Source organism: Vigna angularis, chromosome 5, assembly GCF_016808095.1.
Source record: "Vigna angularis cultivar LongXiaoDou No.4 chromosome 5, ASM1680809v1, whole genome shotgun sequence".
In the NCBI taxonomy this organism is placed as follows: domain Eukaryota; kingdom Viridiplantae; phylum Streptophyta; class Magnoliopsida; order Fabales; family Fabaceae; genus Vigna; species Vigna angularis.
In genome coordinates this window covers 1,903,660-1,925,817 of record NC_068974.1, presented here as the reverse complement: position 1 = coordinate 1,925,817, position 22,158 = coordinate 1,903,660, and the positions used below count along the sequence as shown (strand labels likewise).

The 22,158-nt window shown below is 38.5% G+C and overlaps 1 protein-coding gene across 1 annotated transcript; it reads left to right on the top strand.

The window, feature by feature from the left end:
* The first annotated feature begins 6,502 nt into the window (after positions 1-6,502).
* Positions 6,503-7,857, top strand: LOC128196500 (uncharacterized). The gene is made up of 2 exons (XM_052877580.1): positions 6,503-7,719; positions 7,851-7,857. Exons 1-2 carry the CDS (start codon positions 6,503-6,505, stop codon positions 7,855-7,857), a joined length of 1,224 nt encoding a protein of 407 aa, XP_052733540.1.
* Positions 7,858-22,158: the final 14,301 nt, after the last annotated feature.

Here is a 22,158-nt window from a genome sequence, read left to right as displayed (position 1 = left end):
ATAGCGAGCAAGGTCGCTGACTTTGGGGTCACTTAACGAGGGGGTTCGTTGAGTGATTGGTCCAATTGTGATGTACTCTTTTCTTATTTGTTTGTGATTGGTTTGAGAAATGTAGTAATTTGATTATAAATGTATGCATGATTAAGTTGGTTCCAAATGATTTCACGGTTGGTAATATGGGTTCCAAGGGAGAATTCCGTCGATACGTTTTAAGTGTTTTAGAATGAATACAGGAGCTTAGTATTGGGGGTTATCCTAACACTCTAATGATCTTTCATTCTCACATAGAGAAGATTGATACATGTGGTGATAGTAGTAGGAGGTCCTAGTGTAGGCGCCACCTGGAGGCCTATTGCGCGGTAACGGACTAACCTTGTGTGTGTGGTAGGGTGAAACCCATTGGCAATGGCTTTGCAAAGAAGTAGAGGCTACCACAAGTGCACAACCCGCCATAGTTTGGTATTCATTCTATGTCCGGACGGTCGGTTAGGTATTTGTATATTAAGATGGTTGGATTGAGATCAATATAATCAATTCTTGTATGATTTACTTAAAATAATCTATAACTTGTTTTGAAATCTAGCTTACCCTTTTGTTTTTGTACTTGTGCTTGTATGTGTGGCTATTTTTTTCTTTGGTTGGCTATGATCATCTTTGGGTGTGAGCAGAGGGGATGAGCGGTTAGTGGAGCAGACTTTTGGTGGTGAACGCAGTTTAGTTAGTTTTAGATTATCCTTGTACATAGTTTTGCTAACCACTTGTATATAAAGTTTAAAATTATAGTTGTTTTTGGATGACTGTAAGATTATCTTTTATCTTTTGGTCCATAACTGTTTTATCATATCATATATGTAATGACTCTTTTATAGTTTTATACTATATTTTGGGATGTTATAATAATCATTGTGAGAATATTTATTTAAAAGTTTTCCAAACTTTTCATTTGTTTTAAAATAATAGAAATAACAATATAATGTAATAAAAAATAGAAAATAAATAAAATAGTATTACGCAACAAATTAAGTATAAAATTTACAAATTATTAATTTCTATATCGAAAAAGATAAATATTATTTTAATAAACTATTTGGTGAGGCGTATAACGCTCCAAGTTTCGTAATCACTTAAAGTAATAAATATTAAAGAAATTTATTAAGTCCGTAATTAAAGTTTTATTTTCAATATAAATATTACAATTTTAAATATTAATTATCTAAATCCCACGCGAAAATATATAGTTTAATACAGATCCTTAATCTTTTGGATAAAGTAAATAAAACTTTGGTTTAATCATTTCAGAGGTCTCTATTTGTGTAGAATTGTCTCAAATAGGTGATTGTATTTCTTTTTATCTCAATTAGGTCCTTATTTATGTAAAATTGAGTCAATTGGAACCTTGTCGTTAATTTCAGTGGACGGTGTTAAATTTATTGTGTCGTGGCATGCTGACCAAGCAATTAATTCTGATGTGGCACACTAAGATCACATTAGGTGGAATTTAATTATGCATTAGGTGAAATTTAATTATAAAAGACGCAATAAAGCATTGTCTTCTTCCTTAGGTGTCCTCTTCCGGTTAGGGTTTTTGAAATTGCAGTGATTTTGAGCATGGTGCAAACTTTCATCTGAGCAGTGGAGAGGGTCCCACCGCTTCAGAATGACACAAACATAAAGACCATTTATTTGTTTACTGACAACAACCAATGATGTTTAAACCATGAGTCAAAGCCCAAAAGAGTTGATTTCCCATTGCAGTTGTGCTTCCCAAAGGTGAGACCTTTATGTTTACCTCGAGGATTGGGAGGTGGAAGAAGAGGGAGAGGGCAGTGGCGGTGGATGGGAAGAAGACATAGAGGAAGGCGTTCAATTCGGTGGGAACTTCGAAGGCATATTCTCTCCTCCAATTGCATCAGTGACCTTAACCTTGGATTCTTCATTATTTTGATTTTTGACATATTCCTTGATCTCAGACAACACATCGTTTTGTGTCTTCGTGATCTGGGTAGGATCTGAGCCATTGGTAACTTCTTCATTTTTAATATTAGATGATTTGCCATTGCCCGAGTCTATATCAGCTCTGCCTCCAGCTCTGGCATTTGCTGGAAGTTTTATTCTACCACGGAAGCGATTACCGAGGGAGCTCTCATTCAGAGGTAACTGAAGTGAGTCCTTTCGAGAGAACGATCGATGACTTTGTTCTTCACCATGACCCTCAAGGGCATAATCATGACTAACAACAGATTTCAAACCATTGACCTTTTTGCGCTTGGATAAGTGATGTCGAAGATCTGAGACCTCAACATTTTCAAGACTACCAGATCTGCGACGAGTCCTTCTGTCTAAATGGGTCGAAGCCTTCCTGTGCTACTCCTAGAGATATGGTTCCTACATGTGATCATATGACTCATAACCTTGAGGCACACAAAATCTTTCCCGATCAATATCAGCTGCTAAACCATATTCAACAGAATGCCCTAAATCATATTTGTTCAAAGAGTCTAAGTTCCTTTCATTTGGACCTCTTGCTTTACCAAATTCATCTTTCCCATGGTAGTAATCAGAATTCCTAAGTTCCATGGCTACAAACGATTCTCGGAGAAACTCATAATTATCCTTGTCCCTATGGAAATTGAGGGCTGCGAGTGTGTGGATGACAGAGAGAGAATGGAAGGCTTGCTGGAGGGAAGAGAGGAAGCGGAGAACGACGTAGCACCACGCGACCCCAAATTTCTTTCATTTAAAAATTACAAACCCCTCGTCATTAATATATGAGTGTGCCACATCAGAATTAATTACTTGGTCAACATGCCGTGACACAATAAATTTAACATCATCCACTGAAATTAACGGCAAGGTTCCAATTGATTCAATTTTACAGAAACAGGGACTTAATTGAGCTAAAAAAAATGCAAGTACCTATTTGAGATGATTCTGCATGAATAGGGACCTCCGAAATGATTAAACTTAAAACTTTAGATAAACTCCTATTGTAAACCCCTCTCTTGTCAATCACATTGCTCCAACAACATTTGCATACTTATCTGAACTCCCGTATAACACACATTATACATTATACGATCATTGTCACATACATAAACAAAACAAACAAATGTATAGGTGAGCTAACATAAGAAACCTCAATCACCAATACAACACTTATATCTCAGATGTTAAGTCTTTACCACATTCATATCATATCATACAACGCCAATACATAATAAAAATATAACAAGCAATACAATGACAATCCATGCATCCCCTTTATAAGGAATCATGATCAACTCATTAGCTTTACACAACTTGTCCTCTAAGGCACCTCGGCCAGTACCAACCATCTCTATAAACATATGTTTTCTTGAAAATTTCACCGCACCATTCTTGTTTAACAACCAGGACAATTCGAGTGGTCCTCCACCACAGCTTTGGACCTATGTCCCCTGCTTCTCAAGCTACTCACACTAACTCTAAACTTAGCATGACCTAGAACCTAACAGGCGAGAAATTCATCCCTTTCTACCCCTCGGAAGAGAAAAAGGCGTCACTTGAATCTCAGTCTCTTAAAGACGAAGAGATCTATTTTTCTACCCCTTGTAAGACTCTTAAAGTCACATGTTTTAAATAAATATCATGATAGATTAATTCTAATTCCGTAATATTTTTAAAATCAATTGAATCCATGTGACTAATGGTTTGTAATTTCAATTTTATAAATCATATTATGAAAGAATTATATTTTAACATTTTAGATTAAGATTTTATCCTTTCATAATATGGTTTTGAAACTACAACTACAATTCATTAGTTACATATCTAGATTCAATTATCTGGATTCAATTGACTATAAAAATTTACATGAAAAAACTCAAAACAACCATGATATTTAACCAAATGTGTGAGATCCCGGTAAACTAGAAACGTAATTAGGTGTCAAATCAGTATTAATTTAGCTGATGAATCACCTAGTTGCTTCCATAAATGAGCCGCGCCACACGTCCCAGGCATTAATTGCGCGCTGAACGCTGCCTGCATGAACGCCACTTGTCACGATGGAAGTTTTGGAAGTCTGAGTGGAGGTGCAGGTGTCCGAAAGTGAGACGCTCGTTCGTCTGGAATTGGAAGGAACCAAAAATGATTTTTCGAAAACCCTTCCGCTCACCTGCATCACTCGTCTTCTTCCTCAGAACCAAACCTTCCATTTTCTCTGATCTCTCTCTAAAACCAGTTGCCCTTCTCTCTTCTGTAACTCATCTTCTTCTTCTCCGATTCACTTTCCAGAACCATAGGAACGTTCGTCCAGCTGTGATCTTTCATTTGGACCGAACAGAACTTGGATCGGAACTGGTAAGTTTTCCTTTCTAAGCGTCGTCTCCTCTGGTTTCATGCGAACCCTAGTTTTGGTTGCATGCATGAGTTCTAGGTCTGAATTATGTTGATTTTTGGTGTCTTAGATTTACGTGGGAACTGTTGAGCGAAACCTGGGTGTAAGACGTGGTTAGAGGAAACCCTAAAATCTTGTTGTTGGAAGTACACTGCTATCCAGGTAAGGGAAGCTTACATATATTTAAATTTATACGTGTATGAGTGTATGAAAGCATGATGTGGGTTGTCTGTATGAAATTTCTGTATACGTGTTTTTCTGGATCTGCATGAACGAACCCTGTTGTGCTGTTATGGATGTTTGCTGATATGATTTCTGGGTTGTTGAACTGCATGCTGGTTGAAACGTATGAGTGATGGATGAATACTATAATGTATGAATTGTTAATATGTTGATTATTGAATATGAATTAATCTGGAAGTGAAAGTATAAAGTTCATCAATTTGAGATTCATTTGAAGTATAAAGTATAAGTTAAATTGTTGAAATCTGGAATTTGTTAAGGTTGAGAAATCTGCACTTAAATCATGCCTTTGATAAATGACGCTTGTCACTGTACGGTCTTAAACCGTTCGGTTTCCTCTTAAAATAACTTAGAATGGGATTCCTTCATTTGGAAAGAATTCTGCTCGTGAACGAGCGTCCCTATTTAAATCTTTGAGAGCGTTCGACCTTATGTCGAGCGTTCGTCTGTGAGAACGTCCGACCTCATGTCGAGCGTTCGTCTGTGAGAGCGTTCGACCTCATGTCGAGCGTTCGTCTTTGAGAGCGTCCGACCTTATGTCGAGCGTTCGTCTGTAAGAGCGTTCGACCTCATGTCGAGCGTTCGTCTTTGATAACGTTCGACCTCATGTCAAGCGTTCGTCTATGATAGCGTTTGGCCTTATGTCGAGCGTTCGTTTTTTTTATATCGTTCGGCCTTATATCGAACGATCGTTCTAAAATCGCGCAAAGTCTTCTATCAAGCGCTCGTACAATTGAATAAGTAGTTGATTTTTAATAACGTTCGTCCATACAGTTAATTAACGTTCGTCCATACAGTTAATTAACGTTCGTCTTTTTATGAAAGTGGAACCTAGAATGAAAATGTGAATTAATGAAAGAGTTAAGGTGTGCGAACGATTTAAGAAATGAAGTTATGATATTGACATTTGAACGAGCGTTCCAAGGAGGAACGACTCTGACTTTTATATGGAATATTGAAATTTGGTAAAGTATGACTGTGGATAAGTTAAGACTCGCTGTCCATCCTGATGTTCCGTGATACGCCTCTTCAAGTAGAAGGGGGTATTCATGTGTGGGAACGGCAGGAGGTCCTTAGTCCATAAGTTAACATGGGCGACGTAAGAACGGACTTACCTCGAGTGGCAGCTGTTTGGTGTATCCCAGTTGCTACATCACTCGGGTGCAAGGACGCTTGTAACTACACAGATTCATACAGTCCGGACGGTCGGTCTAGCATTAGTATATTTATGCTTGATTGATGTTATGCGTATATGAGTTGATTGTATGATGGTTTGAATAAAAATGTTGAAGTATGAATTTAAATTACGTAAGCTTACCCTTTCGTTTTTCCATTGTGTTGTCTGCTGTCCATGTACGTTCGTCCTGTCTTGCAATGATCATCCGTTGTGGATGTGAGCAGATGGTGGTGCATCCCTTGAAGAAATGCTGGAAGAAGAAAATTTGGACGATGCCAATCTGGTGGAAGTTGAAGTAAAGGCCGAGCCTTAGAAGCGCTCGTAGATGTTAGGTTGTAGACCTTAGCTCATTTTTGGACGTTCGGTTACTTCTTTTGTAAAACCGTTCGTTCTGATTTATTTTCCTGTTTCTCTGAAACGCTCGTTGTTTTGTACTGTAGCCGTTCGGCTTTGGCCCTTGAGCTCTGTTAAATCTTAAAGACTGTTTACTGTACTGTTAATTGTAATTAATCCTGATTTATGGTAATTATGATATTTTGGGATGTTACATTAGTGGTATCAGAGCAGTTTTGTTCTCTTAAGGATGTTGTAGGGTTATGAGTGCACTGTGTTTTTGCTGTGTGCTTATTGCATGTTTAATGAGTTATTGTTATTTAACTCTTGGACATATCTAACGCTCGTTTTTCTCTGTATCCAGAGAACGAATGGCACCTAGACTCCCTCCTCCCCCGCAGCCTAACGAACCTGATGCGTCCAACAACGCTAGGTTGTTGGAGACGGTGATAGACCGCTTACAGCAACAAAATACGACCCTCATGGAGCAAAACGCCACTCTGATGCAGCAAAACCAAGCTGCTATGCAGAGCTTGGAGTCCTCTCGTGCAAATTCTGAGACCACGCAGAGGCAGTTGATGGAGATACTTGCAGCAACTAGAGGTGCGTCTGGAGCATCCTCTTCAAACGCTGCCCAACCAAATGCTGAATGGAGCTTGGAGAGTTTTCTCCAACACCATCCGGCTAAGTTCAGTGGGAAGGGTCTCCCAGATGAAGCAGATCAATGGTTAAGGGATATAGAGAAAATTTTCAATGCCAAGAGATGCCCAGATGAGAATAGATTAGCGTACGCGGAGTATCTGTTGACGGGAGAAGCAAGTCATTGGTGGACGAGCGCGAGAGCCATTCTCGCAGACGCACGACAGCCGGTCACTTGGGAAGTGTTTAGGGCTAAGTTTTATGAAGAATACTTTCCGGACAGCGTTCGGTTTGCGAAGGAGGTAGAATTTCTACAACTGGTTCAAGGAGGTATGTCTGTTTCCGAATACACCAATAAGTTCAAGCATCTCGTCAGATTCAATACCATGGCCACAAGTGAAGTATGGCAGTGTAGAAAGTTTGAAAACGGATTGCGGAGCGACTTGAAAGTGTTGATATCCAGTTTGTGTATCCGAACGTTCCCTGCTATGGTTGAGAGAGCCAAGGTTTTGGAGAGGAACATGGCAGAAGCGGAACGTCAGAAGAGGTCGCAACAAGTGAGTAGAGGACCAATCGTGTCCAGGGGAGGTGCTGTACAGAGGAGACCTCCTTACGCTCGTCCAAATCAGTCTTCTCAGACGAGCGGATCTCATGCAGTAGTTCCTGTCGGACAGTCTGGGCAGGGAGGTGTTGTTTGTTTCCGGTGTGGAGGGCCACATTATAGGTCTTCATGCCCTCAGTTGGTGGGAGTCAAGCACTGTAATAGTTGTGGGAGAAACGGACACTCGGATCATGAGTGCAATATAAGTGGGCGTGCGGTGATGAGGCCACCCAATGCTGGAAGGAATCAGGCGAGAGGAGGACGAGCCCAAGCAAGTGGGCGAGTATATGCTATAACGAGCGCGGAGGCAGCGAGCTCAGGTAACCTTGTAATTGGTGAATGCATGCTGTATGGTAGATCATGCTCTGCTTTGTTTGATTCGGGGGCAACGCACTCCTTCATCTCGAAGGCGTGTGTTGAAAAACTGGGATTAAAAGTGAGTGAGATGTTGTGTGATCTGGTGGTGTCTACCCCAGCAGCTGGTGAGGTTAGGACGTCCACTATGTGCGTCAAGTGTCCTATAGAAGTGGAGGGACGTAAGTTTAAGGTTAGCCTCATCTGCTTACCTCTTCAAGGTTTGGAGGTGATCTTAGGAATGGATTGGTTGGCTGCCAATCGCATTCTTATTGATTGTGGAGCGAAGGAATTAATTTTTCCTGGTGAAGAAGATGAAGTACTTTCAGTAACGCTCGGTCAGCTAAAAGAAGATATTATGGAGGGCGCGTCTTGCTTCTTGATCATGACGCATGAAGACCGAGAGAGTGCGGATGAGAATTTTGAGCGTTCGTCCAATAAGTGCACTGAAGGACGAACGGTTGTGGACGAATTCCAGGATGTCTTTCCAGAAGAGATCCCTGGACTACCTCCTGTGCGTGAGGTTGAATTCACCATTGATCTGGTGACAACAGCAGCCCCTATATCTGTTCAACCGTACCGTATGGCGCCTGCAGAGTTGGTTGAACTCAAAAAGCAGATTGAGGAACTAATGGAGAAGCAATTCATAAGACCAAGCGTGTCACCTTGGGGAGCGCCTGTGCTCTTAGTAAAGAAGAAGGATGGCAGCTCTCGGTTATGCATAGACTACAGGCAATTGAACAAGCTAACCATCAAGAACAAATACCCGTTGCCAAGGATTGACGACTTGTTGGATCAACTGCATGGGGCAACGGTGTTCTCTAAGATTGATTTGCGCTCGGGATATCACCAAATTAGGGTGAAGGAGGACGACATCCAGAAGACCGCATTCAGGTCGCGTTATGGACACTACGAGTATGTAGTGATGCCATTTGGAGTAACGAACGCTCCTGCAGTATTCATGGATTATATGAATCGCATCTTCCGGCCATACCTGGACAAATTTGTGGTCGTTTTTATAGATGATATTCTCATCTACTCTAAGACGCAAGCTGAACATGAAGAGCACTTGAGGGCAGTGCTGAGCGTGTTGAGGGAAAAGGAATTGTATGCCAAACTGTCCAAGTGTGAATTCTGGATGAAGGAGGTGCAATTTCTGGGACATATTGTGTCCGCTGGAGGGATCTCGGTAGATCCAGCAAAGGTACGAGCGGTTAGGGATTGGGAACGTCCGCGTTCAGTCACGGAGGTGAGAAGCTTCGTTGGTCTTGCGGGCTACTATAGACGTTTCATAGAGGGATTCGCCAAGATAGTGGCTCCGCTTACCCAATTGACTAGGAAGGATCAGCCGTTCACATGGACTGCTCTGTGTGAAGAGCGTTTCCAGGAACTGAAAGTGAAGTTGACGAGCGCCCCTGTACTAGTTATTCCGGACACGTCTAAACCGTTTGAAGTCTACTGTGACGCGTCTCATCAAGGATGGGGTTGTGTTTTGATGCAAGAGAGGCGAGCGGTAGCGTATGCGTCTCGGCAGTTGAGGATTCACGAGAGGAATTACCCAACGCACGACCTGGAGTTGGCAGCGGTCGTTTTTGCGCTGAAGATCTGGAGACATTTCTTGTATGGGTCCACGTTCCAAGTCTTCAGTGATCACAAGAGTCTCAAGTATCTCTTCGATCAGAAGGAGTTGAATATGAGACAAAGGAGGTGGCTTGAGTTCTTGAAGGATTATGATTTCAAGCTGCTCTATCATCCAGGAAAAGCAAACGTGGTAGCGGACGCTCTAAGCAGAAAAGTGGTGTATATGTCGTCTATGATGGTACGCGAGCTGAGCTTGGTGGAGAGTTTCAGAGATCTGAGGTTACAGTTTGAGTTAGAACCGAACCGCATCAAGTGCTGTAACCTTAGAATATCTAGCAACGTGTTCGATCGAATCTGGATGAAACAACGGGAGGATGAAAAGCTATTGGAGATTTTAAGCGCGCTCGGTACGGATCAGGCCAAACATTTCAACGCTGGAACGGACGGCATGTTACGTTACATGGGTCGGACGTGCATTCCTAATGATGGCGAGCTGAAGCGGATCATACTGGAGGAAGCGCATCATAGTCGTCTTAGCATACACCCCGGTATGACTAAGATGTATCAAGACCTCCGGAAATCATTTTGGTGGCCTGGAATGAAGAGTGATATAGCTCGTTTTGTGACATCTTGCTTGACCTGTCAGCGTGCAAAGGCTGAACACCTAAGACCAGGTGGATTACTTCAACCATTGGAGATTCCAGAATGGAAGTGGGATAGCATCTCCATGGATTTCGTGACTCATCTACCACGAACGGTTAGGAATCATGACTCAATCTGGGTGATCGTTGACAGACTAACGAAGAGCGCCCATTTCCTGCCCGTGAACTTGAAGATGTCAATGACCAACCTAGCCAAGTTATATATCAAGGAGATCGTTCGTCTTCATGGAGTGCCTTCAAGCATCATTTCTGACCGAGACACGAGATTCACATCTCGGTTTTGGCAATCATTACAAGGCGAGTTGGGGAGCAGACTGCAGATGAGTTCAGCATATCATCCGCAAACGGACGGCCAATCCGAACGTACTATCCAGACGCTAGAAGATTTATTGAGGACGTGCGTCCTAGACCACTTAGGCGCATGGGATGAGGTCTTGCCACTGGTGGAGTTCACGTACAACAACAGTTTCCAGGCGAGCATTGGAATGGCACCGTTCGAAGCACTCTATGGGAGGAAATGTCGAACGCCACTTTGCTGGTTCCAAGAGGGAGAGAACGTACTAACTGGACCTGAACTCATCCAGCAAACAACCGAGAAAGTCAAGCAAATCCAAGAGAGGTTGAAGACGTCCTTGAGCAGACAGAAGTCGTATGCAGATAAGAGGAGAAGACCGTTGGAATTCGCTGCAGGAGACCATGTGTTCCTTCGACTCAATCCAATTACTGGGGTAGGACGAGTCGTTCGTCCAAAGAAGTTATCTCCTAAGTTCATAGGACCGTATCAGATTTTGAAGAAGATAGGACCAGTAGCCTACGAACTTGCCTTGCCTCCTCAACTCTCAAATCTTCATCCTGTTTTCCACGTATCTCAACTCCGAAAGTACATTGCTAATCCTTCTCATGTGTTGGAATTGGAGGACATCCAGTTGTTGCCAGACCGAACGTTGGAGTTACAATCAGTCCGCATTGAAGATGTTCGCACCAAGCTATACAAAGGAAAAGACGTTCGATTAGTGAAAGTTGTGTGGGATGCCAAGACTGGAGATTCAACGTGGGAAGTGGAGAGTGCAATGAAGGACTTGTATCCTAATCTGTTTCTGGGTGAGTCTCTAATTTTCGAGGTCAAAAATTTTTGTAGATAGGTGGATTGTGAGATCCCGGTAAACTAGAAACGTAATTAGGTGTCAAATCAGTATTAATTTAGCTGATGAATCACCTAGTTGCTTCCATAAATGAGCCGCGCCACACGTCCCAGGCATTAATTGCGCGCTGAACGCTGCCTGCATGAACGCCACTTGTCACGATGGAAGTTTTGGAAGTCTGAGTGGAGGTGCAGGTGTCCGAAAGTGAGACGCTCGTTCGTCTGGAATTGGAAGGAACCAAAAATGATTTTTCGAAAACCCTTCCGCTCACCTGCATCACTCGTCTTCTTCCTCAGAACCAAACCTTCCATTTTCTCTGATCTCTCTCTAAAACCAGTTGCCCTTCTCTCTTCTGTAACTCATCTTCTTCTTCTCCGATTCACTTTCCAGAACCATAGGAACGTTCGTCCAGCTGTGATCTTTCATTTGGACCGAACAGAACTTGGATCGGAACTGGTAAGTTTTCCTTTCTAAGCGTCGTCTCCTCTGGTTTCATGCGAACCCTAGTTTTGGTTGCATGCATGAGTTCTAGGTCTGAATTATGTTGATTTTTGGTGTCTTAGATTTACGTGGGAACTGTTGAGCGAAACCTGGGTGTAAGACGTGGTTAGAGGAAACCCTAAAATCTTGTTGTTGGAAGTACACTGCTATCCAGGTAAGGGAAGCTTACATATATTTAAATTTATACGTGTATGAGTGTATGAAAGCATGATGTGGGTTGTCTGTATGAAATTTCTGTATACGTGTTTTTCTGGATCTGCATGAACGAACCCTGTTGTGCTGTTATGGATGTTTGCTGATATGATTTCTGGGTTGTTGAACTGCATGCTGGTTGAAACGTATGAGTGATGGATGAATACTATAATGTATGAATTGTTAATATGTTGGTTATTGAATATGAATTAATCTGGAAGTGAAAGTATAAAGTTCATCAATTTGAGATTCATTTGAAGTATAAAGTATAAGTTAAATTGTTGAAATCTGGAATTTGTTAAGGTTGAGAAATCTGCACTTAAATCATGCCTTTGATAAATGACGCTTGTCACTGTACGGTCTTAAACCGTTCGGTTTCCTCTTAAAATAACTTAGAATGGGATTCCTTCATTTGGAAAGAATTCTGCTCGTGAACGAGCGTCCCTATTTAAATCTTTGAGAGCGTTCGACCTTATGTCGAGCGTTCGTCTGTGAGAACGTCCGACCTCATGTCGAGCGTTCGTCTGTGAGAGCGTTCGACCTCATGTCGAGCGTTCGTCTTTGAGAGCGTCCGACCTTATGTCGAGCGTTCGTCTGTAAGAGCGTTCGACCTCATGTCGAGCGTTCGTCTTTGATAACGTTCGACCTCATGTCAAGCGTTCGTCTATGATAGCGTTTGGCCTTATGTCGAGCGTTCGTTTTTTTTATATCGTTCGGCCTTATATCGAACGATCGTTCTAAAATCGCGCAAAGTCTTCTATCAAGCGCTCGTACAATTGAATAAGTAGTTGATTTTTAATAACGTTCGTCCATACAGTTAATTAACGTTCGTCCATACAGTTAATTAACGTTCGTCTTTTTATGAAAGTGGAACCTAGAATGAAAATGTGAATTAATGAAAGAGTTAAGGTGTGCGAACGATTTAAGAAATGAAGTTATGATATTGACATTTGAACGAGCGTTCCAAGGAGGAACGACTCTGACTTTTATATGGAATATTGAAATTTGGTAAAGTATGACTGTGGATAAGTTAAGACTCGCTGTCCATCCTGATGTTCCGTGATACGCCTCTTCAAGTAGAAGGGGGTATTCATGTGTGGGAACGGCAGGAGGTCCTTAGTCCATAAGTTAACATGGGCGACGTAAGAACGGACTTACCTCGAGTGGCAGCTGTTTGGTGTATCCCAGTTGCTACATCACTCGGGTGCAAGGACGCTTGTAACTACACAGATTCATACAGTCCGGACGGTCGGTCTAGCATTAGTATATTTATGCTTGATTGATGTTATGCGTATATGAGTTGATTGTATGATGGTTTGAATAAAAATGTTGAAGTATGAATTTAAATTACGTAAGCTTACCCTTTCGTTTTTCCATTGTGTTGTCTGCTGTCCATGTACGTTCGTCCTGTCTTGCAATGATCATCCGTTGTGGATGTGAGCAGATGGTGGTGCATCCCTTGAAGAAATGCTGGAAGAAGAAAATTTGGACGATGCCAATCTGGTGGAAGTTGAAGTAAAGGCCGAGCCTTAGAAGCGCTCGTAGATGTTAGGTTGTAGACCTTAGCTCATTTTTGGACGTTCGGTTACTTCTTTTGTAAAACCGTTCGTTCTGATTTATTTTCCTGTTTCTCTGAAACGCTCGTTGTTTTGTACTGTAGCCGTTCGGCTTTGGCCCTTGAGCTCTGTTAAATCTTAAAGACTGTAGCCGTCCGTTCTGATTTTACATAAATTATTAAGCACTAAATATTATTTATATAGTATAAATCTTAAACTACAGTCTTTAAGATTTAACAGAGCTCAAGGGCCAAAGCCGAACGGCTACAGTACAAAACAACGAGCGTTTCAGAGAAACAGGAAAATAAATCAGAACGAACGGTTTTACAAAAGAAGTAACCGAACGTCCAAAAATGAGCTAAGGTCTACAACCTAACATCTACGAGCGCTTCTAAGGCTCGGCCTTTACTTCAACTTCCACCAGATTGGCATCGTCCAAATTTTCTTCTTCCAGCATTTCTTCAAGGGATGCACCACCATCTGCTCACATCCACAACGGATGATCATTGCAAGACAGGACGAACGTACATGGACAGCAGACAACACAATGGAAAAACGAAAGGGTAAGCTTACGTAATTTAAATTCATACTTCAACATTTTTATTCAAACCATCATACAATCAACTCATATACGCATAACATCAATCAAGCATAAATATACTAATGCTAGACCGACCGTCCGGACTGTATGAATCTGTGTAGTTACAAGCGTCCTTGCACCCGAGTGATGTAGTAACTGGGATACACCAAACTGCTGCCACTCGAGGTAAGTCCGTTCTTACGTCGCCCATGTTAACTTATGGACTAAGGACCTTCTGCCGTTCCCACACATGAATACCCCCTTCTACTTGAAGAGGCGTATCACGGAACATCAGGATGGACAGCGAGTCTTAACTTATCCACAGTCATACTTTACCAAATTTCAATATTCCATATAAAAGTCAGAGTCGTTCCTCCTTGGAACGCTCGTTCAAATGTCAATATCATAACTTCATTTCTTAAATCGTTCGCACACCTTAACTCTTTCATTAATTCACATTTTCATTCTAGGTTCCACTTTCATAAAAAGACGAACGTTAATTAACTGTATGGACGAACGTTAATTAACTGTATGGACGAACGTTATTAAAAATCAACTACTTATTCAATTGTACGAGCGCTTGATAGAAGACTTTGCGCGATTTTAGAACGATCGTTCGATATAAGGCCGAACGATATAAAAAAAACGAACGCTCGACATAAGGCCAAACGCTATCATAGACGAACGCTTGACATGAGGTCGAACGTTATCAAAGACGAACGCTCGACATGAGGTCGAACGCTCTTACAGACGAACGCTCGACATAAGGTCGGACGCTCTCAAAGACGAACGCTCGACATGAGGTCGAACGCTCTCACAGACGAACGCTCGACATGAGGTCGGACGTTCTCACAGACGAACGCTCGACATAAGGTCGAACGCTCTCAAAGATTTAAATAGGGACGCTCGTTCACGAGCAGAATTCTTTCCAAATGAAGGAATCCCATTCTAAGTTATTTTAAGAGGAAACCGAACGGTTTAAGACCGTACAGTGACGAGTGTCATTTATCAAAGGCATGATTTAAGTGCAGATTTCTCAACCTTAACAAATTCCAGATTTCAACAATTTAACTTATACTTTATACTTCAAATGAATCTCAAATTGATGAACTTTATACTTTCACTTCCAGATTAATTCATATTCAATAATCAACATATTAACAATTCATACATTATAGTATTCATCCATCACTCATACGTTTCAACCAGCATGCAGTTCAACAACCCGGAAATCATATCAGCAAACATCCATAACAGCACAACAGGGTTCGTTCATGCAGATCCAGAAAAACACGTATACAGAAATTTCATACAGACAACCCACATCATGCTTTCATACACTCATACACGTATAAATTTAAATATATGTAAGCTTCCCTTACCTGGATAGCAGTGTACTTCCAACAACAAGATTTTAGGGTTTCCTCTAACCACGTCTTACACCCAGGTTTCGCTCAACAGTTCCCACGTAAATCTAAGACACCAAAAATCAACATAATTCAGACCTAGAACTCATGCATGCAACCAAAACTAGGGTTCGCATGAAACCAGAGGAGACGACGCTTAGAAAGGAAAACTTACCAGTTCCGATCCAAGTTCTGTTCGGTCCAAATGAAAGATCACAGCTGGACGAACGTTCCTATGGTTCTGGAAAGTGAATCGGAGAAGAAGAAGATGAGTTACAGAAGAGAGAAGGGCAACTGGTTTTAGAGAGAGATCAGAGAAAATGGAAGGTTTGGTTCTGAGGAAGAAGACGAGTGATGCAGGTGAGCGGAAGGGTTTTCGAAAAATCATTTTTGGTTCCTTCCAATTCCAGACGAACGAGCGTCTCACTTTCGGACACCTGCACCTCCACTCAGACTTCCAAAACTTCCATCGTGACAAGTGGCGTTCATGCAGGCAGCGTTCAGCGCGAAATTAATGCCTGGGACGTGTGGCGCGGCTCATTTATGGAAGCAACTAGGTGATTCATCAGCTAAATTAATACTGATTTGACACCTAATTACGTTTCTAGTTTACCGGGATCTCACAGTTTGTTTCAAAATAGTAGAAATAATAATATAACGTAATCGAAGAGAAAACATAGAAAATAAATTAGAGTTACATTGTCCACCAACTTTTTAGACACAAGCTTATTTCTAGCCCATTTGTGTGTCTATCAATTGTTTGTCTAGTTCCATGTCTACTTTTATCACTTTATGGAGTAAAAAACTATAACTATCAATGTTATGTGAAGAAAAGAAAATAAAAAGTGAAAGAAAAAAAAAATACGTATTTATCTAGAGCTCAATTGATTATAAAACAAACTAGTTATTAGTATGTCATATTGGCTAAATCCTTTCAACTAAAGCCCGCACAAGCACAATGGATGATCCTCAATTAATTAAATGAAAGGTTCTCATCATTATTTCTATAATTATCTTACAGTATTTTATTAATGATAAATTTAATATACATTAATCATTGGGTGCTTTCAATTAAATAGTCTACCATTATCTTTTTGAAAATATATATAATACGAGGTTAAGAAAATATATATCATACTAGGTTAATTAACCCAACTGCTGCAAAACAATATGTGGTGTTACTGCAGCCTCATCGTTTTGCATCACAGAATTAATTACAGAGCTGATCGTTTTACCTAATACAGTGATGCATGTCAGATGAAAGACATGCATTGGTTTTGATTAATGAAAACATCGTAGACAGTGACGGTAAGAGAATCTCAAGGCAGAGGGTATTAATGCAAACGAAAAGAAAAAAGTTGACGAAAAGTGTGCCCAGTGTAATTCTCTTCCATCTGACAGATACTGTTTGGCTTTTTATTTCAGAAAATTTTTCGATTTCTGAAGAAATTTCATCTAGCCAGCTATTTAAAAGGTGACAGACTCATACCCTTTTGCATGGCTGCCATTTGTACACACATTCAGATCAAGCTCAAATATTATATTTCCATGTGTATTGAAGCAGCATGAATACAGTTTCTGCCATTTCTGCATTTGTTTGAACCTTGCATGTCTGTGTATAAGTTGGGAGATACCAGAAAACAGCTATGTATTTGTCTCATTAGCTATATGGGTTTATAAATTTTGTTGAGATTACCAATGCTCCATTTATATTTTGCTAGTCAACTTCTTGAAAACAGTTTCAGTAAGTTTGAAGAGGTGAAGCTGAAGAAGAACCTATCAATAATAATCACAAAATAAACAGTTTTTAGATTCTTCTTTGTTATTTGTAAGGAAAATTTATTTATTTTATTTTTTAAATGATTTTTTTTAATTCCGTTGTAAAAGCTTTCTTTGTTTTGCCTCGAAGATTTTCTTTGATACATCATAGTTGTGACTGGAATCATTTGCGAAACAAGAATTCTCTGACAAATTTTCTTTTTAATTATTTCCAGAAAAGGGCAGAGAGTGCATATCAGACAGCCATGCATTGGTACTTTGCATGCCAATTTTGTTTTGTCAGATCAGAAGACAGAAAACAGTGTTCAGAGGTTAAAATGTAACAATATTTGGATTCACTAATTACATTAACTATTAAAAATTTCATGAAAAATAACTATTTTAATTATTGTATGAGATCAAATATTTACATTTACAATTTTCTTGCTATTCATATAAATACAGAAAAAAAATACATGTTATGTTGCAAACAAAAGTCATATATGTATATCCAATCAATGTATATCATATATTTAGCCATTAAAATAAATACATCGAAACATAGATGATATATCTAAATCAATATAATAAAAGAGTACATGGTAGATATTTGAGTTCTTTTAATGAACATCCAAACCACCTAACTTTTTTTCATCAAGGACTATTTATATTAAGATAACATAAACTACAATCGAATTATCTTTAAACTCTCCTGGTATCTTGACCATTATAGTATTTAGATTCCATAGAAAACATAAATTTAAATGATAAATGTTTTATTTGATTTTTGAGTCTTATAAATAGTTGATTGATTTAATAAGAGTTATTAGACAATTTAAATATAAATATCTTATCTTAATTTGAATTGTACCTTAATTGTATGATGAAAGTGTAAAAAATGATATCGACTTTTCTTAAAGTTAATTTGTTTTAAAAGAGTAAATTGATTAAAACAAATAACTCATTAGTATGAATTTTTTAAAAACTTTCTTTAAATTTCAATTCATCTCGCTTGAACACAGTTCATATTTCTAATAGAATGTTATATAACTAAATAAATGTGTGAACTAAATTAAAAATGATAATTAAATTTAATTTACAATTAATCTTTAATTTAATGAATTTTGTATTTAAGGCGCGTGTGTAACTTTTATGGGTTAATTTTGTTTTTATTAAAAGGTGGTAGTTTCTAAAAAAACATAACGCGTAATTTCAAGTAAATTTAAAACAAGGAAGTTAATTTTGTCTTAGACTTCATATTAAGTTATAAGACTTTAAACTCTAGAAATGAACTTAATCACTTGTAATAATAGGAATTATTGTTTCCGAAGTAAATTTTGTAAAAAAATTGTTGAATAATTTAGGTATGAATAATTCTGTTTTAATTTAGAGAAACATATACTTAATATTTTTTGTTCTTGATGTTTATATATATCTATATATATTTATATATTCTCGAATCTTCTCAATATTGTCATTCAGAAAACATCGTTAGAATAAGCTAAATTCTGAAAAATTTTCTGAAAATAAAAAGCCAAACAGTATCTGTCAAATGGAAGAGAATTACACTGGGCACACTTTTCGTCAACTTTTTTCTTTTCGTTTGCATTAATACCCTCTGCCTTGAGATTCTGTTACCGTCACTGTCTACGATGTTTTCATCAATGAAAACCAATGCATGTCTTTCATCTGACAATGTAGAAGGCATTCATCGATGATTCATCACGGCTAAGACGAGGACCACCTTAAAAAAATGTGTGACTTTTTCTTCCATGCATCACTGTATTAGGTAAAAACATCAGCTGTGTAGTTAATTCAAATTAATTCTTTTTACTTTGTAAATAGACTGAAGTATCCCATATATTTCTTATATTTTAATTCTTTTCTACTGGAAAAACAGTCTTTTAACTCGAATTCTTTTATTATCAATATTAATAAATTAATTAATATTTTTTATAGAATATAACACTTATCAAAATATTAAATGTTAGTTAATATTATTAATTAACTCTCCCATGTTAGGTAGACAAAATTAATTAAACTGGGTTAAAACTTGTTATTAACCCAAAAAAATAATTTTTCTAAATCTAAAGTGAACTAAAAAGTAGTTCAAATCAAAACAAACATAACATTTCACAATTTTCACTCCACATTTTAGTGAGTTGAGTTATCAAGACTTTTAATCTTTTTCTCTCTATATATATTAAGTATAATATTATTTGTTAGTTAATTATTATCATTTTTACTGAGAAGAAATATTATCTTTAATTAATTGTTAATTATATATATATATATATATATAATATAACTCTAATATTTAAGAGATTGATAAGAATGTGATAATATGATATATGTAAGAACCTAAAAAAAATAGAGTATTAGAGTTGATAGATGTTTTAAAATAATGTGACTGAGTATTTTATTTTAAAATATTTCAATAAAATAAATAGAATTTCTTAAACTCGTTTTACTATTTAAAACACTCGCTATCTTCCTAAAATTTTGTCTTTGAGTTCTTTTTCACTTCTCTCTACCTTTTCAAACTTTCGAGTCATTTCTTTAACGATCAAGAGATGTCCAAACGACTATGACAACGAGTAAGTTTCTACTCCTTTTCTTCCGCTGGCTATTTCTAAATTCTCTAGTTAGGGGTGACACATGTCTTTTTCCCTTTTCCTTTCTTGTTCTTTGTTGATTAGCGGTCCTAAACATTCACTTTGTTTTCAATTTCGCGGTTGTTAGGCATTTTTAAGATTTTTTGAGTTAGAAGCAAGAGTGTCAATGTTTTTAGAGCTCTGTAGCTTCGGTATAAGGTAAGGGAAGCTAGATGTCTAACCTTAAATTATTTTGTCGTGTAAGTTTTCTGCTTGTATACATGTTAAACTAGTTGAGTTATAATTTCAATATTTATGATAGTGTTAGTTTATTTAAATGAGTATGTTTGGTTATTTTAGGATTGATCTCTGATGTAATGTAATTTGGATGCCATTGACGTCATGAATTGCATGTTATAAAGTTGTTTTGATGTCTGAAATTGGCTGCAAGGTTTAAGGAATATTGAGTTGTGAAAGAAATAGGTTTTTGTGGTTAAAAATGAAGGTTTTAATAGGCAAGTTTGGAATATAGGATTTGGATTGAAGAAATCGGGATTTCAGGTTTGGTTATATGTTATTTAAGACTTGTTAACAACTTAAGTTGATAAAAATTTGTAAGAAAATAGGTATGAGTTAGTGTGGTGGTTTTAGAAGGTTTTAGGTTAAATTTTGGGGTTTTAACAATTAAGGTTTTAACCTCTGTTATGAACAATTAAACAACTAAAGTTGATAGACGGGGATCAAGAACCATGACACAACAAGGACCCATCACTCGGGGAATGGCTAAGAAACTTCAACAAGATCATGAAGATTCCCCTATAAAAGGTCAAGTGCTCTTTGCATGCTTTGAGTGGAAGCTAGGAGCCCAACCAGATGATCTAGAATGGTCCAAACCAGCACAAGGGGAAGGATAGAAGAAATCCAAGTGGTGAAGAATAAGGATCAGCGCCAACGAGCTTGCCATCTTTTTTTTTTTAAAAAAAGCACGTGTATAAGTGCTGCTTCTAGAATTTCATCACATTTCTCATGCCTTGCTATGTGGCTTGAGATCCATATTTAGTGGCAAACATCTGCACCGCACAAAGCTGGGTGAATCTATTATAAAGTCACCTTTGCTTTCCTTGTAAAACTTACTTTTGGAATATATTAGAGAAATTCTGCTGATGTAATTTTCCAGCCACTTTCTCTACACCAAGAGTCATTCAATTGCTTCTTCACTCACCCCTATAGCTTCTTTTCTTGAATGAAATGTCGTCTGAGTTGTAGCCTCCTCACCTAAGCACTTCATCCATTCCAAACAGCCACTAAATCACACCATTTCTGCTGTCAACTTCCACTTTAGTTCCACTGATCCAATTGAACGTTGGTCTTTGTTGGTTTCTGCATCTGGACGAAGCTATCAAAAGTATATTAGTAACTTATGTTGACCATTATCCCTGTACACAACAACACAACACCCATAAGGTTCATTCATCCAAAATGCATTACAATATGCTTATGTTCCTTCACAACTTCAATACTCAATATCCAAAGAAACAAATGAAATAACATAGACTTCAACATTAATAGATCGACACATATTACACAATCACCAAACAAAAAAAACTTCATGTCTCTCTCTCTCCACTCCCGCATTCATTCTTTCACTGCCAACCCCTCAATCCCTTGGTGTGTTCCACTCACCAAAACCAAACCTCGTGACCCTAAAATCCTAAAAGGGTTTGCTTCACAACCTTTCCCCTAATTCCCTTTCTCATACCACTACTCTCCCTCCCTTCTTGATCCTCAATCACCATAAGGAAACTGCATTTTGTTATGTGTAAGTCTCGCAAGTTATGGATTCTACCATATTTCGCGGAGATTCCCTTTCTCCCCCCCTTTCTCTTATGCATCACAAGCTTCTCACGACCAAAGTCCTACTCTTTGCAGATTTTTGCAACCCTAACTCGTGGAGGGCTTATGAATGCATATTTATGCCCTCATTTGACCTTTAATTGTAACACCTCAAATTCTCACACACTAGGCATTTCATAAATAATATAAATATCATACAATTTTACAATCATCCATTAAGGATAATAAAAGAATTCACACTGAAATACATTATTCTTCCAAACCTCACATAAAACACTCATAATGTTTTTTCTAAAATTATTCTCTATTGATCTGTTGCCTCCTGCTTCACTTGTATTGGTTCAGACGTTGTTCCTTCATCTGCTCCCTATAACATATACGTTATACGATCATCGCAAAATATGATTTTTTCGGCACAAATAAACAAGTAAGGGTGAGCTACCATGCAAAATTCTAAAAGGAGGCATAACACTATTATAATGCATAATGCATTCACCATAAATTCATGTAAGATGCAACTATTATACTAGACTCTATTTTTCGGATATAATGTTGATGGAAGTCTCGGATGGTCATGCATTTGTGGTGACCTCTACTCCTCTCACAA